This window comes from Mirounga leonina, unplaced genomic scaffold, assembly GCF_011800145.1.
Source record: "Mirounga leonina isolate KUSES-001 unplaced genomic scaffold, KU_Mleo_1.0 Mir_174, whole genome shotgun sequence".
Lineage (NCBI taxonomy): Eukaryota > Metazoa > Chordata > Mammalia > Carnivora > Phocidae > Mirounga > Mirounga leonina.
The window spans coordinates 19,774,185-19,797,312 of NW_023270451.1; the positions used below are offsets into that span (position 1 = coordinate 19,774,185).

Genomic DNA, 23,128 nt, shown 5'->3' on the forward strand with positions numbered 1-23,128 from the left:
TGATAGCAACATCATTAAGATTGTTTTAATACTTCATATCATAAGAAATTTACTGGCCATCTTTGTGCTTGGTCTAATTAATAGTTATATAATTAATATGCTGGTAGTAGATTTCCTTTTTTTATTTTTATTTTTTTTTTAATTTTTTATTTTTATGTTAATCACCATACATTACATCATTAGTTTTAGATGTAGTGTTCCATGATTCATTGTTTGTGCATAACACCCAGTGCTCCATGCAGAACGTGCCCTCTTTAATACCCATCACCAGGCTAACCCATCCTCCCACCCTCCCTCCCCTCTAGAACCCTCAGTTTGTTTTTCAGAGTCCATAGTCTCTCATGGTTCGTCTACCCCTCTGATTTCCCCCCTTCATTCTTCCCCTCCTGCTATCTTCTTCTCCTTTTTTTTTTTTCTTAACATATATTGCATTATTTGTTTCAGAGGTACAGATCTGTGATTCAACAGTCTTGCACAATTCACAGGGCTTACCAGAGCACATACCCTCCCCAGTGTCTATCACCCGGTCACCCCATCCCTCCCACCCCACCCCCCACTCCAGCACCCCTCAGTTTGTTTCCTGAGATTAAGAATTCCTCATATCAGTGAGGTCATATGATACATGTCTTTCTCTGTTTGACTTATTTGGCTCAGCATAATATGCTCCAGTTCCATCCACATCGTTGCAAATGGCAAGATCTCATTCCTTTTGATGGCTGCATAGTATTACATTGTATATATATACCACCTCTTCTTTATCCATTCATCTGTTGATGGACATCTTGGCTCTTTCCACAGTTTGGCTATTGTGGACATTGCTGCTATAAACATCAGGGTGCACATACCCCTTCGGATTCCTACATTTGTATTTTGGGGGTAAATACCCAGTAGTACAATTGCTGGATCGTATGGTAGCTCTATTTTCAACTTTTTGAGGAACCTCCATACTGTTTTCCAGAATGCACCAGCGTGCATTCCCACCAACAGTGTAGGAGGGTTCCCCTTTCTCCGCATCCCCGCCAACATCTGTCGTTTCCTGACTTGTTAATTTTAGCCATTCTGACTGGTATGAGGTGGTATCTCATTGAGGTTTTGATTTGGATTTCCCTGATGCCGAGCGATGTTGAGCACTTTTTCATGTGTCTGTTGGCCATTTGGATGTCTTCTTTGGAAAAATGTCTGTTCATGTCTTCTGCCCATTTCTTGATTGGATTCTTTGTTCTTTGGGTGTTGAGTTTGATAAGTTCTTTATAGATTTTGGATACTAGCCTTTTATCTGATATGTCATTTGCAAATATCTTCTCCCATTCTGTCGGTTGTCTTTTGGTTTTGTTGACTGTTTAGTAGATTTCCTATTTTTAAGGCCCAAAGGGGCTTACAGCTATTCTTATGCTTTTGTTCTTCTCTCAATGATCAAGTAGCTCAAAGTAAATTTAAGAATTGGTGGTTAGTAGTTGCTTCATATAAAATTTAGAAAATGTGTTGCATAAAAAAGGAAATTTCAGATGAGCATAAGGAAAAATACCTGAAATCTCCAGTCTAGAGAGATATCAAAGTTGTGGTTATATTCTTCCAGAATTTATATATGCCTATGTGTATAATGTTATTAAAATTCAAGCTAGTTAGAATTATTGAAGGCTGTGGGCCTGAGCCCTGCTTATCTTTGTTGAAAGAGATGCACACCATTTTCCTTTTATTAAAAAAAAAGATTTGGGGCGCCTGAGTGGCTCAGTTGTTAAGCGTCTGCCTTTGGCTCAGGTCATGATCCCAGGGTCCTGGGATCGAGCCCTGCATTGGGCTCCCTGCTCAGTGGGAAGCCTGCTTCTCCCTCTCACACCCTCCCTGCTTGTGTTCCCTCTCTCGCTGTGTCTTTCTGTCAAATAAATAAATAATCTTAAAAAAAAATATTCTTTTGCAGTATTATTTTATATATACCACTGTGTCATAAACATCTTTATTATTTTTTCACATATACTTTTTATATAAACATCTTTAATATTATTGATTATTTGCATTAACATTTTAATTGAGTTAATCCAGTGTTACCCAAAGTATGTAATGCATACTTCTGATTTTAGGTGGTGACAGGATATTTTAGGTGATAGCCTGATCCAGTATTAATTAATAGTGAATAGGGGCACCTGGGTGGCTCAGATGGTTGTTCGTCTGCCTTCGGCTCAGGTCATGCATGATCCTGGGGTCCTGGGATGGAGCCCCACATCAGGCTTCTGGCTCAGCGGGGAGCCTACTTCTCCCTCTCCCGCTGCCTCTCCCCCGCTCATGCGCGCTCTCTCTCTCTCTCTCTCTATCTCTGTGTCTCAAATGAATAAATAAAATCTTTTTAAAAATAAATAAATAATAGTGAATAGTATCATAAGAAAGTTAATACTTTTCCAGGTTTTTTTTTAGACCATCTGTTTACAGTAAGCCAAAAGTCTGTTTGATGCTCATATATCCTTAATACTCCTTTAACACTTGCCTGTTTCTCTTATAACCTTCAGCAGTAATACCTAGCTAAAATTTTGATAATGTAGTATTAGTTTTCATTACATTCATTTCTGTTTACTATTTTATTTAAGGAAATCACAAGTGATACTGGCTTTTAATTTATACCAGGATAGAAAGTCTCCTTTTAAAATAAATTTAGATAAGTACACTAGTGAAAACATGTTAAGTTAATGATAAGTATAGATGGCATTAGGACATGGCAAAAATCCTGATGATGATATGCAAGTGATTAGGGGATAGGAAGCACTATTGTTTGACATTTAAATTATTTCAAATTTTTTTCCCATTAGAAACAAGGCTGCAGTGATCGTTTGTGTAACTAAATCTTTTGCATGGACTAATTAAATTTAGTACAAATCAGTAGAAGTCCCAGAAATTTCACAAGGTAAACGCATTTAGACCTCTTATATTTTTATATAATCTAACACCCAGAGATTACACTCTTGCCAAGCTGTGAGTGAGAGCGCCTGTTTTCCCTATTCTACCTAACTCTGGGCTAATTTTTTTTCTTTAGACATGACATTTTCAGTTCTTCTTAATATTTGAATAGTATTTATTCAGAAGTACCTAATTTTTTTGCAATTCAGTAGTTATATTAAGGACTGTAACAACTGTCCTTTATTTAGTGATGGTTTGATTTTGTAAAGAAAATGATTCCAAAGATACTTGCTTTTTTCATAGTGGTGGTAAAGAAAAAGTATCTCTAATGATAAGGACAATGTCTTTTTTTCTGTAGCTTGCCCAGTTTCGACAAAGGAAAGCTCAATCTGATGGGCAGAATCCTTCTAAGAAGCAGAAAAAAAAGAGGAAAACTTCAAGCAGTAAACATGATGTGTCAACATACCATGCTTTGAATATTGAGCACTCACAGAGTGATGAAATGTACATAAATAGTTCTCAGAGGGTAGGAACAGCCGTGACTCCTGAATCCACAATAATCAAACGTGATGAGGTCTTCTCTGTTGAAGTAAGTATTCATCTAGATTTTTGAAAATTAGAAGTCTAAGTGGAAAGTTGTTGTAATGACAACACTCATTATTACCCTGTGCAGTTTTTGTGAGCTTAATTCAATAAACATTTATAGTACAACTATAATATAATACATCAAGGATTCAGCACCAAGGATACAAGGGTAAATATGACATTCTCTGCCCTTTAGGAAAGTCAAGTGGGGAAGGCAGATGTAAGGTAGTCTGTGTATTCTGATTAGCTATGGTAACAAAAATGCATATGGTACCCTAGAGTACCATGATTTGGGGGAATGCTAAATCGGCATAAGCTATCAGCAAAGAAGTAGCAAGGCAACCTCTGTGATGAAAAAGCAACATCCACAAGAACATGAAGCTATGATATGACTTGGAAACTGTAGGAAGTTTAGTTTTAAAAGCATCACAGAATGTTGGGGATGGGAGGATGGTAAAGGTGAGAGGCAGGAGATTGCACCTGGCCCATAGAAGGCCCAAAATAAAGGCTGATTTTCTTCTTCTCTTTAATGGTGTGATTTTCCAGAATAAGGCGATGAGGGAGAATTTAAAAGTGGATTGGGATGGTGGATGGGTTGGAGCTACCAACTAAAACCACGAGTAGAGAAGGCTGGGATGCTTAGGAGAAAGAGTGGTGTGTGAGACAGGTAATAATTATAATTTAGAGTGTACCCTGACATATTTATATGGAAACAGAAAGATTTAGATAATATATAGGATTTGAGCTTTATTCAAAAGGTTTGGGATGTTAAAGATTAGCTAAGAGTGGATCTTTTTGATATTCTCCTACTTAGAATTTGTTGAGCATCTTGGATATGTAGATTAGTGTTTTTCATCCAATTTGGGAAGTTTTCGGGCATTGTATTGTCAGATATTCTTTCTGCTCCTTTCTGTCCCCTCCTCTGGGTCTCCTATTATGCATGTTAGTATGTTTGATACTGTTGCACAGATCTCTCATGCTCTGTTCATTTTTCTTCATTCTTTTTTTTTAAAGATTTTATTTATTAAAAAAAATATTTATTTATTTGACAGAGAGAGAACACAAGTAGGCAGAGTGGCAGGCAGAGGGAGAAGGAGAAGCAGGCTCCCTGCTGAGCAGGAAGCCCAATGCGGGGCTCGATCCCAGTACCCTGGGATCATGACCTAAGCCAAAGGCAGATGCTTAACCGACTGAGCCACCCAGGCGCCCCTCTTCATTCTTTTTTAATCTTTTCCTCAGACTGCATAATTTCAATTGAACTATATATTAAAGTTTGCTGATTCTTCACAGATCTGTTAAGCCCCCTGAAATGAATTATTCATTTCAGTTATTTTACTTCTTTAAAAAATTATTTTTAAAAACTTTATTTTATTTTTTTAAGTAATCTCTACACCCCACATGGGGCTTGAACTCACAATCTCGCGATCAAGAGTCGCATGCTCCACCAACTGAGCCTGCCAGGTGCTCCTCTTTGGTTCTTTTATAGTGATGCTCTTTATTTTGTAAGGCAGTATCCTTATAGTTTTCTTCAGTATTTTAGATTTAATTTTATTCACTTATTTGACTCTATTTAAAATAGGTCATTTAAAGTCTTTGTATATGAAGTCCAGTATTTGTGTTTCCTCAGGGACCATTTCTACTGACTGTTGTTTTTTTCTATATGGGCCATACTTTTCCTTTTTCTTTGTGTATCTTGTAATTGTTTGTTGAAATCTGGATCTTTTAAATGATGTAAAATGGCAACTCTGGTGCTTGACGTGGTTTGAAGATGTATTTGTTATCTTTTTCTGCATAACAAATCAATGTTTGGGCTTCTCACTAGAGTTTTAGCATTTCCAGTGCAAAGAGTGTCTTGTTCACCATTTCATCCTTGGTAACACAGTTTTTAGTACACAATATACATTTAATCTATAGTTGTTTAAAAGGCATAAGTGAATCAGCCATGAGGACTTATGTCATGAAAGTATTTTAGATTTAAAAGAGGGTCATATAGGGGCGCCTGGGTGGCTCAGTCATTGAGCGTCTGCCTTCGGCTCAGGTCATGATCTCAGGGTCTTGGGATCGAGCCCCGCATCGGGCTCCCTGCTCGACGGGAGGCCTGCTTCTCCCTCTCCCACTCCCCCTGCTTGTGTTCCTTCTCTCGCTTTGTCTCTTTCTGTCAAATAAATAAAAAATCTTTAAAAAAAAAAAAAAAAGAGGGTCATATAAGTTAGGAACCCCTATGACAGAATTTTAGGATAGGGGTAAGCTTCTTTCTGTTCCTGGCATCAGTTACTACATCAGAGAGGAGGTAGACTTAGAACTTGGTATTGAGTGATGAATAAAATTTCCTTAAGTATAGATGGGAAAGGAGACAGTGATGGTTCATATTTGTTGAATGAAAAGGTGAAATATCTAGGTCTCTTTTCTCACTTGTAAATTGAGATTCTTAGATGAGTGGGTGAACAGTGAAAGCAGTGAAAATTTAAGTTTCCTCCTTGAGGAAACTTCCTAGTGGTTCTGAACTGAGGGAACCTCTTTCTAGTGGTTCTAAACTAAGGGAAGCTCAGAAAAGCCACTCACTTCATACCCAAATCCCAGGGTTGTAAGAATAAAACAGGAATGTCTTAGTAAGTGTTTTATAAGCTGCAGAGGTGTTAGTAACAATGAAGATTGTTGGGCGCCTGGGTGGCTCAGTTCGTTAAGCGACTGCCTTCAGCTCAGGTCATGATCCTGGAGTCCCTGGATCGAGTCCCGCATCGGGCTCCCTGCTCGGCAGAGAGTCTGCTTCTCCCTCTCATGCGCTCTCTCTCATTCTCTCTCTCTCTCAAATAAATAAATAAAATCTTTAAAAAAAAAAAAAAACAATGAGCATTGTTATTTTTCTTCAAGTTCTTACTACTTTTCTAGCATCAAGATTTGGTGGTTTTTTTTACCCTTTTTTTTTTTTTTAAGTAATCTCTAAGCTCATGTTCTACCAACTGAGCCAGGCACGCTGATGATTTTTCTTTTTGAAGAAATTGAACTCTTTGAGTGACATTTTAAGACTTTCTTTTATTTAAAAGAGACATAAGAATTAGAGGGATGATATCTTATTTGGTGCTTGTCTTACAAATGATTTGTAATGTATATAAGACCCTGTGTGAAAGTACCTCTTGATACATTTATATTTAGAAAAATGCTTTATGATAAATGTCAGGTGTGTTAGTTAGCTATTGTGATTCATAGAGTGAAAATTTTATAGGTTTAGGGGTGTATGGTTGGCTCAGTTGGTAGAGCATGTGACTTTTGATCTCAGGGTTGTGAGTTCAAGCCCCATGTTGGACACAGAGCTTACTTTTAAAAAAAATGAATAAAATAAAATCCACATACTTAAAGTTTTTTTTTTTAAATGCTTGAATAATTTTGCTAGTTTTTTAGTGATATTTTTATATGAATTTTCTATCATATGTTACTAATAGTAATGGGTTAATGAAGTACAATGTTTGGCGGGGGAGGGGAAGGCTTTAATGTAATTGGTTTTTATTTTTGTTTTAGCCAGAAAGTGAGATTTCAACTACGGCAGATGATTATAGTTCAGAGGTAAGAATAAGTAATATTATGTAGATTAACTTTTTATGTATTATTTTTGAAACATTAATCCTTTATTTCTCGCAACTCACCTGCTTATGTATTTTTATAAATATAATGAAGTATAGCATAACAAAATACAATGTAAATGACCTAGAAAACCTGAAGGTTATGTTTTTCTCTCTGTATTTTTTTCAGATTATTAACTAAGGTCTTAAATCTGTTTGAATAGCTTGGGCCTTAATTAGAGGCCTTTAAGTTTCTAGGAAAATGATATTGAGATTTAGGATTAATTATCATCATAAGGTATCCATATTCAACACAGTAAATATTTCATTATACATATACTATTTCACATTGTGAGTGATGCTTTTTACAAATGCTTTAATTCTATATAATTACATAAATTCATTTGTTGAAATTAATGCTGCAATAGTGATTTTTAATTTAGGTGATAAAAGCTAATGTAGGCATTGGCCACATTAGGAAATACCTTCTTTATGTATTATTAATAAATATATGTCATATTGTTATCTTTTTCTTATTGTTTTAGATATCATTATCATTTCTTTGGTCCAGAATTTGAGGATATGGAAAATTATCCCTTGTTCTGAATGGTTCAGCAACTCAGTGTATTCCATAAGTTTTGATATATTGTAGGTTTCTAATACCAAAAAAAAAAAATCATGTTCTAAGTGAACAGACTACTGTTTTGAATTGCAAATGGGAGTAAAAACTCTGATACTTCAAAAGTTTAATGTGCTTAAAAGCTGGGAATATACTTATTGGTAGTTTGGTCAAGAAGATAATTAACAAGGGTTGAATAAATAAATTGGTACCTGATTTACATTACATAAAGTTGCCTATAGGGAAAGTATCTCAATTTAAAATCACGACTTGCAGGGGTGCCTCGGTGGCTCAGTCGTTAAGCATCTGCCTTCAGCTCAGGTCATGATCTCAGGGTCCTGGGATCGAGCCCCACATCGAGCCCCACATTGGGCTCCCTGCTCCGCGGGGAACCTGCTTCTCCCTCTCCCACTCCCCCTGCTTGTGTTCCCTCTCTCACTCTGTCTCTCTCTGTCAAATAAATAAATAAAAATCTTTAAAAAAATAAAAATAAAAAAATAAAATCACGACTTGCAATTCAGAGAATCTGGCCTTGTGACTTTAAATTTGGGGCTTCTTTATGAAAGCAACACTGCTTTTTTTCTTTCTATAACGGCTATAGTCTTTTTAAAAAAATTAAGGAGGGCACGTGTTGTGATGAGCTCTGGGTGTTATAACAACTAATGAATTGTTGAACGCTACATCAAACACTAATGATGTACTGTATGTTGGCTAACTGAACATAATTAAAAAATTATTTTTATTCATTTTTATATTGAAGTATAGTTGATAGAGACTATTAGTTTCAGGTGTACAATGTAGTAATTTGACATTGATATATGTTACAAAATGCTCCCACAGTAAGTGTAGTTACCGCCTGTTACCATGCAAAATTATTGTTATATTAACTATATTCCCTATGTTGTGGGATATTCCACATCCTTGTGACTTATTTATTTTATAACTGGAAGTTTGTACCTCTTACTCCCCTATGCCTATTTCACCCATCGCCCTACGTTCCCTCTCCACTGGCAACTACCAGTCTAGTCTGTGCTCTACGTTTATGAGTCTGTTTCTGTTTTGTTCATTTGTTTTGTTTTTTAGATTCCACATATAAGTGAAATCATAACGGCATTTGTCTTTCTCTGACTTTTTAAAAAATATTTATTTATTTATTTATGTGATCTCCACAGCCAACGTGGGGCTCAAACTCATGGCCCCAAGATCAAGTGTCAGATGCTCTACCTACTGAGCTAGCTAGGTGCCCCTTTTTCTGATTTATTTCACTTATCCATGTTGTCACAAATGGCAAGATTTCATTTGTTTTTATGGTTGAGTAATTTTCCATCATATATAGACAAATGCGCGCACACACACACACACATATATATGTCACATCTTCTTTATCCATTCATCTACTGATTGATACTTAGGTTGCTTCCATGTCTTGGATATTGTATATAAAGCTACAATAAACACAGGGGTGCAATATATCTTTTCAGATTGATGTTTTCATTTTTTTCAGATAAATACCCAGAAATAGAATTAATGGATCATATAGATCTATTTTTAATTTTTAGAGGGACTGCCATACTGTTTTTCATAGTGGCTGCACCAATTTACATTCCCACTAATAGTATACAAGGGTTCCCTTTGTCCCACATTCTCACCAACACTTGTTATTTCATGTTTTTTTTTAAATAGCCATTCTGACAAGCATGAGGTGATATATCATTGAGGTTTTAATTTGCATTTCCCTAATGATGAATGGTAATGAGCATCTTTTCATGTGCCTGTTGGTCATGTTTATATCTTCTCTGGAAAAATGTCTATTCAGGCCCTCTGCTCATTTTTTAATTGGATTGTTTGGCTGTTTCCTTTCTTTGCTTTTCTTTCTTTCTTTCTTTCTTTTTTGGGGTTGAGTGCTATGAGTTCTTTTTATTAAATTTATTTTTTTATTTTTTAAAAATTTTATTAAGTTTTTTACTTTAACATAGTTAACATACAGTGTTAATATTTGGTTTCAGGTGTATAATATAGTGATTCATCAATTCTAAACATTACTCAGTGCTCATCATGATAAGTGTACTCTTTAATCCCTATCCCCTCTTTCACCCATCCCCCCCACCCTTCTCCCCTGTGGTACCCATCAGTTTATTCTCTGTAGTTAAGAGTCTGTTTCTTCGTCTGTCTCTCTTTTTTTCCCCTTGGTCATTTGTTTTATTTCTTAAATTTTACATATGAGTGAAATCATATTGCATTTGTTTTTCTCTAACTGACTGACTTCACTTGGCATTATACACTCTGCTGTGAGGTTTTTTTTTTAATATATATTTTGGATATTAACCTTTTTTTTTTTTTAAAGATTTATTTATTTATTTGAGAGAGAGAGAGCACGAGCAAGGGGGAGGAGCAGGGAGCCTGACCTGGGGCTCGATCCCAGGACCTGAGATCGTGACCTGAGCCGAAGGCAGATGCCCAACCCACTGAGCCACCCGGGTGCCCCGAATATTAACCTTTTAATGGATATGTCATTTACAAATATCTTTTCTCATTTAATAGGTTGACTTTTAGTTTTGTTGATGGGTTCCCTTAATTGTGCAAAAGTTTTTTAGTTTGATGTAGTTTCAGTTGTTTATTTTTGCTTTTGTTGCCCCTGCCTAACAAGACAGATCCAAAAATATATTCCTAAGACTGAGGTATAAGAGTTTACTCCCCATGTTTTCTTTTAGGAGTTTTATAGCTTCAGGTCTTTAAACCAATTTGAGTTTATTTTTGTATATGGTGTAAGAGTGGTTTCATTCTTTTGCATGTAGCTGTCCTGTGTTTTCAGCACTATTTATTGAAGAAACGGTCTTTTCCCCATTGTGTATTTTTGCTTCCTTTGTCATAGATTAGTTACCATATAAACATGGGTTTTTTCCTAGGCTCTCAGTTCTGTTCCATTGATTTATGTGTCCATTTGTGTGCCAGTACCATACTGTTTTGATTACAGTAGCTTTGTAGTATGGTTTGAAATCTGGGACTGTGTTCCCTCCAACTTTGTTCTTTCTCAAGATTACTTTGGGTATTTGGGGTCTTTTGTGGTTCCATACAAATTTTAAGATTATTTGTCCTAGTTCTGTGAAAAATGCTATTGGTATTTTGATAGGGATTGCATTGTATTTGTAGATTGCTTTGAGTAGTATGGATATTCTAACAATATTAATTCTTTCAACCCATGAACATGGTATATCTTTCCCTTTATTTGTGTCATCTTTGGTTTCTTTCATCAGTGTCTTATAGTTTTCAGAGTACACGTCTTTCACCTCCTGGGTTAACTTTATTCCTAGATACTTTATTCTTTTTTGATAAAATTGTAAATGGGATTTTCTTAATTTCTCTGCTAGTTTATTATTAATGTATAGAAATGCAACAGATTTCTGTATATTAATTTTGTGTCCTGCAACTTTACTAAATTCATTTATTAGTTCTAAAGTTTCTTAGTGGAGTCTTTAGAGTTTTTATATATAGTATCATGTCATCTGCACATAGTGACTGGGCTGCAACTGCTGTGGGTACACTGGTGGGTAGGGCTGGCCCCAACGTGGCTGGCTAAGAGGACTGGCTGCAGCTGCTTCAAGTATGCTGGTGGGTGGAGTTAGGATGCAGTGTGACTTGGCTGGGGGGCTCGGTGTCCACGGTCATGGGCATGCAGGTGGGTGGGACTCCCTAGAGCAGGAGTCACTTCGGAAGGGCCCTTGCCAGGGCAGTCGGGTTGGTTAGAATGATTCTGCAGGGGAACATCAGGGCAGGGTGAGTGGTGCTAGGAAGAGTGTCCGAATGGGGGCCCACCAGTGTCAAGCCAGCTGGGCTGAAGGAGGGCAAGAAAAATAGTGCCTGCCAGCACTTCCATTCCCAGAGAAAGTTTTGCAGATCCTTGTCCCTGTGGCACAAGCCCTAAAATTAATAAATCTCCATCACATAATATAGTCCAGGCGCTTTTCAAACTGCTACCTCTGGGCTGGGTCTCTGAGTAGGTGCTGGTGTACACTGATTGGCCTTTTTAAGAGTGGAGTATTGGTTTCTTATAGCCCTCCACTCTCCCAGAGTTAAGCTGATTTAAATCCAGATACTTATGGAGGCTCATATTCCCAGTGCAGATCGACAGGAAGAGGGGTGCCCAATGTGGGGCTTAAGCCCCTTGCTCCTCAAGGAGGACCTTCACACCTGTGATATCTCTCTTGCTTGTGGGTTGCCGCATGGGAGGTTTAGTTTCTGATTGCATCTCTGCCCCTCCTACCCTTTTCGATGTGGCTTTTTCTTTATATCTTTAGCTGTGGAAGAGCTGTTCTGCTAGTCTTCAGGTCGTTCTCAGTGAGTTGCAGTATATGTAGTTGCAGCCTTGGTGTGTTCGTGGGGAGAGGTGAGCTCAGGACCCTCCTACTCGGAAGTCTTCTCTCTCTCTTTCTAACGCCATAATTCTTATAGTTTGTCTTTCTTGATTGAAAGTTTCAGGTGTTTTTATGCCTGAACTCCCTATGTCTTTGGGATACCCCAGGACTGCACAAAGTGCCTTTTTTTCTTTACAGTAAGGTGAATTTTTTTATAAGCCAAGTGGCTATTGATCAGACCATCTCATATATGCCTTTGAAATTTGATTAAAATTATATAGCCATTTTCTCACTTTGGGATAAGAGAGTAACTTTAATTTTTATTAATACAGATTTGAAAGGTAAGGACATCAAAAGATTGTGATTTCAAGTTCTCTTTTTGAAAACAGTAATATTGAAAAGTCTTATTACAATAAGTTATTTTTTGCCTAGATTTTTTTAAGCTATAAAACTGGTGGGAATTATGAGGTCCAGAAGAATGTATTGAAACTATCTATGATACCTAGTAAATCTGATGTGTTTTGAAATAAGGTACAAGTAATATTTAAATATAATTCCTACAGTTAAAAGTTAAGAGTATGTTGACCATGGTTGAACAAGAAATCTATACTACATGTATATGTGTGTAATTTCTACATATTTGCATATGTAATCACATACATGTTTTATTATATACATGAATGATTGTATACATGAATAAATATATATCTATACATACATATGTATTTTTTTTTCCAAACAAAAGTTTCAGGAAAGATACTTCTTTTTACTATGTGACCTATCCTTTGATACTTTTTCTTTTTACTGGAGATCACAAAAACTAAATTGATTAACTGATTTATAATTGGAAAAAACAGTTACTTAGAAGATTACAATGAAAAAAGATATTTATGAAATGACAGATAGACCTGATTTGATCATAACCTTTGTGATATTATATATTTTGGGCCTGGATTCATGATGAATTATACTGTGACGAAGTCATATATTCTCTGTGTCCGTAGGAAAACAGTAGAAAAATTGATTGTGAAATATTTGAAAATGTCTCATTAAGATTGCTAATATGGGGGCTGGTTGAATCCGTGATACTCTGGGCTAGTTTTGAAGCTTTCACTGTTCCTGTTAATGATGTTAAAACTGGTTTGACTTCGCCAAAGGCAAAGGAAGCAAGAGCAAAAATGAACTATTGGGACTTCATCAAGATAAAAAGCTTTTGCACAGCAAAGGAAACAGTCAACAAAATCAAAAGACAACCGACAGAATGGGAGAAGATATTTGCAAATGACGTATCAGATAAAGGGCTAGTATCCAAAATCTATTAAGAACTTATCAAACTCAACACCCAAAGAACAAATAATCCAGTCAAGAAATGGGCAGAAGACATGAACAGACATTTTTTCAAAGAACACATTCAAATGGCCAACAGACACATGAAAAAGTGCTCAACATCGCTCGGCATCAGGGAAATCCAAATCAAAACCTCAATGAGATACCACCTCACACCAGTCAGAATGGCTAAAATTAACAAGTCAGGAAACGACAGATGTTGGCGAGGATGCGGAGAAAGGGGAACACTGGTGGTGGGAACACTGGTGGTGGGAACACAGGCTGTTGCCAGCCACTCTGGAAAACAGTATGGAGGTTCCTCAAAAAGTTGAAAATAGAGCTACCGTACAACCCAGCAATTGCACTGCTGGGTATTTACTCCAAAGATACAAATGTAGTGATCCGAAGGGGTACGTGCACCCTGATGTTTATAGCAGCAATGTCCACAATAGCCAAACTGTGGAAAGACCCAAGATGTCCATCAACGAATGGATAAAGAAGATGTGGTGTGTACACACACACACGATGCAGCCATCAAAAAAACCCCGAAATCTTGCCATTTGCAACGACGTGGCTGGAACTAGAGGGTATTATGCTAAGTGAAATAAGTCAATCAGAGAAAGACAGTTGTCATATGATCTCACTTGTATATGGAATTTGAGAAACAAGACGGGATCATAGGTGAAGGGAGGCAAAAATGAAACAAGATGAAACCAGAGAGGGAGACAAACCATAAGAGACACTTAATCTCAGGAAACAAACTGAGGGTTGCTGGAGGGGTGGGGTGGGGAGGGATGGGGTGGGTGGGTGATGGACATTGGGGAGGTTATGTGCTATGGTGAGCGCTGTGAATTGTGTAAGACTGATGAATCACAGACCTGTACCCCTGAAACAAATAGTACATTATGTTATTTAAAAAAAACTGGTTTGACTGAGCTAGAATGAAGGGGGACTTCTAAGCCATAGTTACCTTTTCAGGAGGCAGAAGAATCATTAGCTAAATTTGTAAATTGAGGAATAAGTCTCACCCTGTTATGATTTTCATATTGGAAATTTTAAGGAATTATCTCTTAGTATCACACCCTCCCTGCCAAAGGAAATTCCTTTGTAGGAGATACATAGATTATAACTTCATTACAAATGCCAGATTTCCAAAGTTTAATAATAATGTTGGCTGCTCTTGTTTGCATTGGAGCATTTTTAAAATTTCAGAATTACAGTTTTGAATTGTAGGCCACATAATTATCTTGTATGTTTTTAAAATATCGCTGTCATTTTTCTGGTATGTAGGGAAATAAGGTAATAAAAAAGAACAGGAGCTTTGGAGCTTTGTGCTCAAATTTCAGCCTCATCACCCCCAAGGTGTATCAACCTGTGCCCATCACTTCAACTCTGATATACAGTTTTTCACCTGTAAAACAGTGAGATCTTCACAGTGTAGTTGTGAGGGTTATATTTGATAATATTTAGTATGGTGTTTGGTATAAAAAAGATAATCAACAAAGTTTGGGGTTTTTTTTACTGCTCTTCAGTAGAAATATGCTTTATCTTTACACTAAGTAAATGAAGTGTGTGATGAGAATTCTTTTAACAAATTATTCTCAAAAGGATTTCAGATCCTGATTAGTTACTTAGAACTTAGATTGGAAATTTTATGGTATGCACTTAATTTTCTTGACTTCTTTGGCTGGTATTCTCATTGGATTGAATAATGGATTCAAGCCTAGAAAGAATTAGATGATAATATCCTGTGATACCTATGATACCTAGTAAGATCTCTTCTTCTTCTTCTTCTTCTTCTTTTTTTTTAAGATTTTATTTATTTGACAGAGAGAGACACAGCGAGAGAGGGAACACAAGCGGGGGAGTGGGAGAGGGAGAAGCAGGCTTCCCGCGGAACAGGGAGCCCGATGCGGGGCTCGATCCCAGGACCCTGGGATCATGACCTGAACCGAAGGCAGCCACTTAACGACTGAGCCACCCAGGCGCCCCTAGTAAGATCTCTTCTGTATAAATATACCCAGTTACGTATACCAGAGGAATCAGACTGAGTAAAAAATGCCCTTCTTACAAATTAAATTATATCTAATCTGTTCAGTCTTCCATGAAGGGACATTTCATATCCAAAATGCTCTATGTACATGAAATATTTTTATTGATACCCTTTGAGCAGGGTTATTTGGAGAAAGTTGCAAATGCTGGAGGCAACCTAGACACATGACAGGTAAATAAATATGCTTTGTTAAGTATGGAAAGATGAAGTGACAGCAGGGCAGATACTCTCATTTTGGATTTCATGTGATTATTTAGTGCTTCTTAACCAAGTTATTTGTATGATTCATGATATTTATGAAATGACTAGCTGGAGTGGGAGACATAGCCTTTAGCCATAAAGTTATATAAACTTAGTCTTTTAACTTTGATTTTTTTTTTTAACCTCACCTCATTTTTTCTCACTCCCTGCCTCAGCTCAATTGACAATTAAAAATTGTATATATTTAAGGTGTACAGTGTGGTATTTGATAATCAGCTTTGACTTTAAATGGATGATCTTAACCTCATTAGTTACTTGGCTCCAATTCCATGAGTCACTGAAGCACATTGAACTATAATTTTCATGAACTGTTTTGAACCATCAGATTATTTTATTAAAATATCCATACAAATTTTAGGATTATTTGTTCCATTTCTTTGAAAAAAGTTGATGGTATTTTGATAGGGATATCCATTATTAACATTTTTAATGTAAATAGTACCACATTAAGTATAATAGGATAAGATATTAATAGTGAGCTAGTCTTCTATGCTTTTATTTATTTTTATTTTTTTATTTTTTGGCAGTCTTCTATGCTTTTAAACTAACATCCACTGAAAGGAAAAGGTTTTGGTGTAAAGGCCATTTTATGGTTATAAAAATTATCTTCCTCTGATTCTTTCTGAATAGCAGTATCTTTATGAGATGATACTTACCTCTACAGAACATTTTAAAATTGAAAATGTACCTTACTTATACTTTCCCACGTCTTCATGTTCTCTATACAGATTGAATATATCTGTGAATTCAGAAGGAATATATTAGTACAGCCTAATGGTTAAATAACTTTGACAAATGCCACAGTAAAAAAAGGACATTAAGAGAAAGGCTTTTCTTCACCTGAGTTTATCAATCTAATCTTCCTGTTTCAGGTTATTAATTTACTTTCATATTAAGGTTTACCTGATATAGTGTTAGAAGATTAATGTAAGAAGGGATGAATGCTGTACCCTTTAGCTATCAATAAAGTAATTATCTTCATTAAAAAAATAGAATAATGCTAACTATTAGTGATCCTAGTATTCTGCTGAGTATTTCTCTTCTAACTTCAGAATATAGTTTATATTAGTTTAGTCCTGGTGAATAATTTTTTATTATCTATTTACATAGTATTTAAAAATTTTTAATAATGATTTTTATGTTTGTTATAATAACATGTAATTAAGTCTTGAAAATGGTCATGTATTTTAAGAAGCCAATACATAAGAGTGTAATTTTGATTAAGTTAGAGAAAAATTAAGCTGAACTTTGGCTATATAATGTGTTAGATACAGTCATTATAAACTGATGACTTGTATCATCTCCACTTAAAGGTGTATCCTTGCTTAATATATTTGAAAATATTCATAAAATCCATTTCATTATACTATAACTGTAAAAATTTTAATAGATGCTTATCAAACTGCTTCATTTCAGAATCAAGAAAAGCTAATTGAAATTTAGGAGGATTTAATTGGAAAGTTATTTCAAGTGACTTGATATTAATAATCTTAATAGAGTTAGTACTCCTGTCTTCTGATAGTTTTCACAAATTGTAATATTGTGTTGCCATAAAGATGAATTTTTTTTTAACTTTATTTTTCAGAAATTATCCTTAGGAAAAAAAACAAAGGAATCAAACTCTGTTACAAAACTCTTAATTAGTATCTTCACTTTTTTTTTTTTTTTTTAATTTTAAGTAGGCTCCACACCCGAAGTGGGATGGGCTTGAACTCATGACCCCGAGATCAAGTCGCATGCTCTACTGACTGAGCAAGCCAGGCGCCCCAGTATCTTCACTTTTAAAAAGATGTAGTCCATACATCTAAAACTAATGATGTAATGTATGGTGATTAACATAACAATAAAAAATAAACATTCAATTAATCAGAAAAAATAAAATAAAAAAAATTAAAAGATGTAGTCCGTATCCTAACTCTGGGATATTCTAGTCTATGTATTCCAACAGTACAAACTTTATTATCTTGGATTCTGTTAACGAAGAATTATGAATAATTAAGATGTAAGCAGAAGTGAAGTTTTTTTGTGCACTGTTGGGGGAAGGAAGGGTTTGTTAAATAGATTAATTGGTCTGAAATTAATCTCCCACCAGGTCAACCCAGGAGACATAGACTGTCATCCTTCTTCCTCCCATCGTCAAGTGTTTGTGATAGAGAGAGGCAAACATATGTTATGGAAAATCTCTACATCAGTCAGGGTTGACATGGCTGTCATTTCTCCCAGGGAAAGGTGGGGGACTGTTCCTCACCTATTCATCTCATACTTCTTGACCTGATTACCAACCTTTAGTGAATTTGCACCAGTAAACAATTTTACTTTAAAATGAATAGAGCTTAATCAAAAAAACAGTTATTTAAATGATTATAAGGCAGGATTTTGTAGAAGAGGATTTAGTAACTTGAGGTTTATAATTACCCCTGTGAAGTCAAAACAGAAACTGCACTTAGAACTTCAATTCACTTAAACAAAAATGTATAGTACCATGTCTTCTGCATTGTTAGCACTCAAATGTTTTGGGAATCTTTGGTATTTGAAATGATCATAATGTCTTTTATAGATTTAAATTCAATCATTTTGTCTATTTTTGCCAATGAGGCATTTTCCCTATGCATAAGAGATGCACGAATATAGTTAGCAGAAATATAATTGTTAGCTTTAAATAAAATTCTGTCTAAAATCATAATATATCAGGAAATTGTTTTTGTACAGGTAAATGGTTGCAGTTTTGTGGTGAGAACAGAAAAACCTACAAATTTATTAAGGGTACAGTATTTAAAACTACTCACGATACTAATGTTTTATGCTATTTAAAACCATCTGGCTTACTAACAGAGCTTTTTCCTGCATGTACTTCTTTCTGTGTGTGATTTCTAAATGCTTTTAATGTTTAACAAACCAAAATTAGCCACATTTTGTTATAAAAGTTCAATTGTGACAGATTTTGCGGTATCTTGTTTTTGCTTTTAAGGTGTATATCACAATAATAACAAAGTAGGTTGTTATTCCAGTAAACTCTCAGATGATAAGTGATATTTTAAAGTGGATTTTGCTATGGAATTCAGTGTTTAAGTCCCTCTTCCTGAGAAATGTTGTTAGTATGAATTATTAAAAATCTTGGATTGATTTAGGAAGAAGAATTTGGTGCTGATGATTCTTATTCTGAACATGGAGCACAGTACAATCAGACCCACCTAGAGATGATGGAAAATGAATTGGCTGGTAAACAGCATGAAATTGAAGAGCTGAACAGAGAACTAGAAGAAATGAGAGCCACCTACGGGACTGATGGACTGCAGCAGGTATGTTATGTGGCTTTTGTTTTGTTACTGAGACAAATATAGGAAATTTGAATGATAGTGTATGTACGGTCTTGAAAGATGAGGTTTTTAAATAGTAACTTAAGTCATCTCATCATATTTGTCCTTACACATATCGCAAACAACTTTGCTTAATCTTTTATGAGATAGCTAGGCAGAAATCACTTCTGGTGTTTTTGTAATCAGCCTGAGAGAAAATTATGGTGCAAACCACATCACAATATGATGACCTAAACTCATTAAAAATGTCAGCGAGTCCTTGTAAAAGTAAGCGCTTGTGGTTAGAATGACATCTGTTGTTTGTGGAAATCAGTTACGAAAACAAGGTGAAAAAGGCCATTGATGAGGAGGACAGAATACATTTTAGTTTCGGCCTCTCCAGAAACAAGTGAGAATTGAATATGTCTGTGATGATGTTGCCTACGAATAGATTGGGGCATCCCTAAATATAAAGGCACTTGTCCTTCTGGAAGCAGATAAATGGAGAAGTTAAACCTAGTAATTTTTTTTAAGTTGATTTGGAAGTAAAGCCAATTTCTGCAAGCTAATCTTTCAGTTACAGACAAAAATGGTTAAGGTTACTTACAAATTATCATAATTCTGTCAGTGCATTTTAAATATTATATTTTTGAAGAATAGTTACCTATAGTAATAATCAGTTTTGTTTAAAAAATAAGTCTGGCACTTTTTATTTTCACTGATGTCTTTTAGTTACAAGAATTTGAAGCTGCCATTAAGCAAAGAGATGGCATCATAACCCAGCTCACTGCTAATTTACAACAAGCAAGGAGAGAAAAGGATGAGACAATGAGAGAATTCTTAGAGTTGACAGAACAAAGTCAAAAATTACAGATTCAGTTCCAACATGTAAGTATTACTAATAGAACAAAATTTATTAGATTTTTAGTAATGAATTTTTTTAAAGTGCTCTAATTTTCAGAACAAATTTAAGTTTGTTTAAAATCGATTTGCTTATTATGTATCATGTTGGAAATATGTGAATGCCTGTTGTTATGATAACCAAGAGTTTAACTCTTAGTTCTTGTGTGGTTCCTTGATGTATTTTCTCTGTACTTCTTCCTTGTCTATATATTGAAAGCCTGCAAAATCTTTTAAGTCTGATTGGGTGGATTTTTGCGGAAATTAACATGTAGTCACATCCTACCTTTTGCCAACTCTGCTATGATTTTATTTTAGTTTCTAAAATAGTAGCTAGACAGAATGTGTTCCATTTATCTTTAATCTGAGCCGTAAGAATCTAATGGTATTAAAGTTTCTGATGGCAAGTACAGAAAATAATTTAAAAGGGAGGAATTTAATATAAGAATACAGGCTTATCTTACAGAATTCAAGTGAAAATACAACCAGACTTCTGAAAGGGATAGAATCACAAACTGGAAAGTCATTTGGAATCCAGGAAGTACTGTCTTTTAGGCCCCGTCTCTTTCTGTATGTCTGCCTTAGTCTTAGCTATGTCACTAGATTTTCTCTGCTTTATGATGGGAAAGATAATCTTATTGGTTCGGCTTGGATAATGTGCCCACGATCATCTGATAAGCCATGGCAGCATGTTTACTGGAGTTTCAAGCCTATGAATCTAGCAGATTTCCCAGAGAGCAACTGTGGGCCGAGCAATACCCCAAAAATATCTCTTCCTTAGTGCAATCTCTTCAGAATTTAACTTGGAGGTTTCTTTCTGTTTTCAAGTTACAGGCTAGTGAAACTCTAAGAAACAGCACTCACAGTAACACAGCTGCAGATTTATTACAAGCAAAACAACAGATCCTCACTCATCAGCAACAGCTGGAAGAACAAGACCATTTATTAGAAGATTATCAAAAAAAGAAAGAAGACTTCAAAATGCAAATTAGTTTCTTGCAAGAGAAAATTAGAGCATATGAAATGGTATGTTTATTTTAAGGAAGTCAGCCAGTGTATAACAGCTTTATAATTGAAGTGTTTTATACAACTGTTTATCCTTTTTGTTATGTATATGAATTACAAAATTTCGTTTAAGAAAAGCTCTTTAAGTATGCAAAACAACTTCTTTCAAAAGCAATTGGGAGTCTCACAATAATAGTTTAAATGAATAAAAATTCATTACTGAGTTCCTTTGGTAGTGATCAGCCATGTTAAAGTGAGTTCTCAGGAGAATCTAAATTTGTAAACAGAATTTCCATTCTTTTTTTTTTTTTTTTCCACCTAAAGGTATTTCTACTCATTTTAGCAGTGGTTATGAAATTCTGAAAATATTTCCATGACAAAATGAAATTTTATGGATTTTAATTAGAAAAAACTACAATAGAGTCTCTATTTATAGTAGTTATGTTTTATAAAGTTGCTTGGAACACTTACTTAACAATATATGCTCATGGGGAAAAAAAGGGAAATGTATATATTTCATATGTTTATATTTGTTTATATGTACATACATACATATATATGCATGTGTTTATATACATGCACACATATATCCTAGGGACTATATTTACATATATACATACATACACACATAACATATCTCATAGATTATAATCTTAAATCCTAAAAACAGCTCATCCTAGTAGATTATATTTTATTTTTCAAAAGAGAAAATGAGGTTTACAAGTGTTAAGTGACTTGCCTGAGCCTGCCCTACTGACACTTGTCAGAGTTGTGATTCAAACCCATATAGCTGGCCCAGAACCATATTTCTTGTGCTATACTGCACTGCCCCCTATTGTCTCCATCCTCTTCTCCATCCATGCTCTCCTAATGAGCGAAAACAAAGTCAAGTGTAGTTGCCTTGTTTGGTGTCAGCTTTGGAAGCATGCATATCCAGCAGCTCAAATTTTTTGCTGCTCTGTGCATTTCTGCAAATGACTATGAGTATTGATTTTGGGGTTACAAATAAATTTTAGCAAGAAGATGGATTTGCAAGTAGGGAATCTGTGAATAATGAGGACAGACTGTACATATAATATGGTACTTTTTACAACTTAGTAAGTTCTTCTGCAAGAAGTTGAAAAATAACCAAGACAAGAATATTGTTTGGATAATAATAAAATTATTAGCTAGCATTTATTTTTGTTTACGTGGTGCCAGGCAATATTCAAAGCATCTTACACATATTAACTCATTGAATCATTGTAATAACCTTATGAGATGGAGATTTCTGCCATCACCCCCATTTTACAGATGAAGAGATCAAGCCAAAGCAAGGTGAGGTAAATTGCCTAATCACACAGGTAATAGTCGGCAGAACCAGGTTTCAAACCTAGGTAGTCTGATTCCAGAGACCATACTCTTATGAAAATAGGAAACAAACAAATTTAAGCTACTGAAATTATGAAACAGTATGCTTTACAACCAAGATAATTTAAAAATCATTAGATAGATGTTTACAGAACACCTATTTTGTACCAGGCCCTTGCAAAAGATAATGATGCCTAAAATGTGCCCTTTCTTTGCTGAACCTCATAGTTTAATAGGGCATGTACACAAGATAGCACAAAACAAGGGTAAGCGTAGGTGAAAAGTGTTTTGAGTAGTCTGGCTTCATAAGGGAAGTCAGACTACTCAAAAGCCTTTTTACCTAAAGCCTTCCAGAGTAGGCTTTAGGGGGAGATGATATTTGAGGCCAGTCTGTAAGTTGGGAATAATTTCTCTATAATTATATTTTGTTTTCTCAGCAGTAGGCATTATGTGTGGCACATTAGCAGCTAATCAATATTCATTTGGTAAATAAGCAAATATATTATGAATCTGAGCTGATAGATAGGAAAGGATATTTTCTTTTCTTGTTTTGTTTTGTTTTGTTTGTTTTGTTTGTCACCATACAGTACATCATTAGTTTTTGATGTAGTGATCCATGATTCATTGTTTTCATAAAACGCCCAGTGCTCCATGCAGTAGGTACCCTCCTTAATACCCATCACCGGGCTAACCCTTGCCCCCACCCCCCTCCCCTCTAGAACCCTCAGTTTGTTTTTCAGAGTCCATCGTCTCTCATGGTTTGTCTCCCCCTCCGACTTCCCCCCTTCATTTTTCCCTTCCTTCTCCTAATGTCCTCCATGCTATTCCTTATGTTCCACAAATAAGTGAAACCATATGATAATTGACTTTCTCTGCTTGACTTAGGAAAGGACATTTTAGATAGAGGTTGTAGTATATATAAAGATTCAGGCTGAAAC

At 35.4% G+C, this 23,128-nt stretch overlaps 1 protein-coding gene across 4 annotated transcripts in view; it reads left to right on the top strand.

Moving 5' to 3' along the window:
- AKAP9 (A-kinase anchoring protein 9) overlaps positions 1–23,128 on the top strand; it is a 156,983-nt gene that overhangs the window by 20,704 nt on the left and 113,151 nt on the right. For all 4 annotated transcript variants that reach the window (XM_035020530.1, XM_035020529.1, XM_035020531.1 and 1 more), the window contains exons 2-7: positions 3,245–3,475; positions 6,988–7,032; positions 18,349–18,402; positions 18,768–18,938; positions 19,668–19,823; positions 20,664–20,861. In XM_035020530.1, the coding sequence (XP_034876421.1) occupies positions 3,245–3,475; positions 6,988–7,032; positions 18,349–18,402; positions 18,768–18,938; positions 19,668–19,823; positions 20,664–20,861 (855 nt within the window). The remainder of the gene's footprint in view (positions 1–3,244; positions 3,476–6,987; positions 7,033–18,348; positions 18,403–18,767; positions 18,939–19,667; positions 19,824–20,663; positions 20,862–23,128) is intronic.